This window comes from Cyprinodon variegatus, unplaced genomic scaffold (genome assembly GCF_000732505.1).
Source record: "Cyprinodon variegatus isolate N-32 unplaced genomic scaffold, C_variegatus-1.0 Scaffold2240, whole genome shotgun sequence".
Taxonomy (NCBI): Eukaryota; Metazoa; Chordata; class Actinopteri; order Cyprinodontiformes; family Cyprinodontidae; genus Cyprinodon; species Cyprinodon variegatus.
In genome coordinates, this window is record NW_015152693.1 from 25189 (window position 1) to 29059 (window position 3871).

General features: G+C 34.3%; 1 protein-coding gene across 1 annotated transcript in view; it reads right to left on the reverse strand.

Annotated features, from left to right (window-relative positions):
- The window catches only part of LOC107080705 (gastrula zinc finger protein XlCGF57.1-like), a 4887-nt gene extending 4505 nt beyond the window's left edge, over positions 1–382 (reverse strand). The window contains exon 1 of the mRNA XM_015368911.1: positions 87–382. Coding sequence (XP_015224397.1) covers positions 87–282 — 196 coding nt within the window. The 5' untranslated portion in view covers positions 283–382. The remainder of the gene's footprint in view (positions 1–86) is intronic.
- Between the last annotated feature and the right edge of the window lie 3489 nt (positions 383–3871).

The window sequence follows — 3871 nt, forward strand, 5'->3', positions numbered from 1 at the left end:
TGACCTCTTCTTATCCGTTTTCCCAAACGATGCTAAACTCCACAGTGTGCATCATCATGGAATCGTTTCTATCAGCTGTTTCCTACCTATCCGCTGTGAGATGATCTGTGGGATCCTGTGCTGATCGTCCATCTTCTCCTGTTGACTCTGATCTGGATGAGGGAGAATCTTCACCAGCATCTTCTCTTCTTTTAACTCTTTCCCTTTAAACTCCGTGAATGTTTCTTCAGCAGGAGTTAACTGCTCAGTGATAAACTCTCCTTGAAGCTGGACTGAAGACATTCTCACTGCAAACACTCCCAGATTATCAGCCTCTCTACAATGACTCCACACACAAGCTAAGCTAATGCTGCTAATGCTGCTAATGCTACCCGATCCCTACCAGCAGCTCATTGCGCATGCGCAGCCACATCTACATCCGGGTCACCCTCGATATTATTGTTATTATTTTTTTAAATACCTAAATAACTTTTTTTCCTCACCCAAAAACATTAAGCATACTAAACTATAATTTGTTAAAGGTTAATAATGCCTTAAAATCTTTTCTTTATTTTTTTTATTTTTTCAAACTTTATTTAAATATCAAGCAAATAGTGTACAAACACTTGCTGAGGTACAAACATTTACAACATGGGTAGAAACAAAAGCAAAACAAAAAAACTTATACATGGGGCTAAAAAAAAACAAAAACAGGTACATAAACAATAAGGCCAATGACTGATTTTTAGAGCAAGATTCAAAACAAAAGAAAAGTAGAAATACTGGCAGTTACTTTTTTGGCAGAAACAGATTTTAAATGTTTCACTGAGGTGCAATACAACTTAAATTGGTGAAGAAAAAAATCAAAACAACGAGTAGAACCTCTCCATTTACAGCAATGTATATAATATTTGACAAGCAAAAATACAATGTTAACCATATCTGATATTTTACTATCAAGGTCATCAACATAATACAATACGTGGGCGACGGTTATTTCTGGGATGTCCTCAATTTTAAGGGATAACCAATTTTTCATGTCCCTCCATAGTTTAAAAGAAAAGGGACAGGAAAAAAAAAGAGATGATTAAGGGATTCATCTGGAGATTCACAAAAGGCACCACATGTTAAGTCAAATTTAAATCTTCTGTGCATAAATGTTGCCACTGGGTAAATATTATGAGAGATTTTAAAGTGAGTCTCTTTAACCTTTTGTGAAACCGGCCATTTAACATACTTAGAGAACACCTTCTCAAATATAGGCAAATATGTCATTTTTAAAAAAAACTATTATTGTAATCATTAAATAATTTAGCTTTGAAGGCTGTCACAAGCACAACATTATTACATTTTTTATCAGTCACAAAATATTCTCCAATTTTCAATTTGGGTAAATATGGAGCAACATTTGAATATCTTAAAGTGTTTTGGATGAGATGGATCAGAGCTACAGGAATAGCCTTGCAAACTTTTAGATATTCATTAGAAGTACTGTACAGATTAAATTTGTTGGTAAAATTTCTATGGTCTAGCAAAACACCATTACTGTCCATTAAGTCAGTTACAAATAAAATACCTTTTTCATACCAGTCAGTTTTAAAAATAGATTTTCTATTTATCAATATTGACCTGTTATTCCACACTACTGATCCATGAGGGGTACAGTTGTGGGTAAATATAATCTTCCAAAAATGTAGTACTTGTTTATCATAATTAGACAGTGAAATGTTGATTTTGGTTAGTTCAAAATCACATTTAAGCAGAAAATCCAAGCCACCAAGCTTATTAAATATAGATTTAGGAATGTGAAACCACACTGAATTAGAATGAGACAAAAAGGTTTTTAGCCAATTTATTCTAAAAGAACCAATCAGAGCCTCAAAATCTGACGCTCTAATACCACCCCTATCATAATCCTTAACAAGATGTGATCATCGAAGATAGTGAGTTTTATTTCTCCAGATAAATTGAAAGATTATCGAATTGGCTTTTCTAATATTTTTGTTAGAAATAAAAGCAGAATGGCATGGATAAATTAATTTAGATACTCCTTCAGCTTTGGATAAAAGAGTTCGTCCAAAAATAGTCAGGTCTCTGGTCAACCAATGACTCAAGGATCTCTTCATGGAATTCAAGCATCTACCAATGTTTTCCTCCTCTCTTCTAATAGCATTTTTCTGAAATCAATATTCCCAGATATTTGATTTCAGACTTGACTGCAATGGACGCCTCAGAGCTGGAATGGATCGGCAGAAGTTCGCATTTATTAATATTGAGAGACAGACCAGACGTTCGGGAATTTTTTTTTTTTTTTAATGGATTTAAGCGCAATGTCTACCATAGTTTTATCTCTTAGAAAAATAGTTGTGTCAGCAGCAAATTGACTTATTTTGAATTCCCTGTCAAAAACTTTGATATCACGTAAATTTGAGTTTTTCATGATCAGTTAGGTAAGCAATTGAGTTGTAAGTATAAATAATTTAGGTGAAATTGGGCAGCCCTGCCTGATTCCCCTTGACATAGAGAAACTAGGTGTCATACTCGTTCCCAAGGAAACCGAACTACTTATATTACTGTAAAATAATCTAATTATATCGCAAAATCTTTCCCCAAAGCCAAAATATTTTAAGGTTTTTATTATAAAGCAGTGTTCCAGTGAGTCAAAAGCCTTGAAGAAATCCAGGAATAAAATAAAACTGTCACTATCAATAAAGTTACGATAATCAATCATATCAAAAATCAGTCTAGTATGATGATGGATATTTCTTCCCTTTAAAAAAGCTGATTGGCATTCATTAATAATTGTTCCTAATCCACTGTTCAAGCGATTGGCATAAACAAGAGCTAAAAGTTTATAATCTGTACATAAAAGAGTGATGGGTCTCCAATTGTCCAGTGATAAAGGATCTTTGTTGGCTTTGGGGATCAGAGCTATCAAACCTTGTTTCATAGTGGGAGAGAGATTATTGTTTGAAATGCATTTCAGCAGGGCCTCAAATAACAGTTTTCATAAATCTTTCCAAAAGAAAGTATAAAATTCAGTGGTTAACCCATCAAGGCCTGGAGATTTCCCTTTTGCCATTTGTTGTATTGCTACATCAAGCTCTTCGATTCTTAGGTCATCTTTTATAAGATTTTTAAAATCAAGATTAATTATTTCAACAGAATCCTGAATTTCATCGAAAAAAGACTGGCAATTGGATTCTGAGTACTTGGAACAATACAAATTGCTATAAAACTGTTTGATTTTTGCATGTATTAAATCAAGGTCTTCATTGATACTACCATTAATAATTAGCTTCTGAATCTTCTTTTTGGACTGTCTCTGCTTCTCAAGATTAAAAAAATGAAGAGTTTTTTCACCGTTTTCAATCCACCGAGCCCTGGAGCGAAAGAAAGCTCCCCTTGCTTTATCTAGAAAAACATCATCTAATTGAGATTTGAAAACATCAAGCTGACTCAGCTCATCAGACGATAAAACTGATTTTGAACATAGAGAATTAATATTGCCAATAAGTTGGGATTGTTTCTGTCTCCTCAGTTTTGAAGTTAGTTTACCTATATTTATTGCTGTAGCCCTGACATCATATTTGAACCACTCCCACTTATTTAAGGGCGACATATCCATTACAGAAATGTCCTCAATAAGGTTCAGGATTTCTGCACAAAACGTTTTATCGTATTTTCACGACCATAAGGCGCACCGGACTAAAAGGCGCAGTCTCAGTTATGTATGCCATTTCTGTATTTAACACACACATAAGGCGCACCGGACTATAGGGCGCGTTTTTTATATACAGGTACATGTCCTCTCAGGTGGATTTTCCCACTTAAAAACATATTAAAACTACTTTACTCCCACTGCTCACAGCAAATAAAGCTGCAAGGTGTA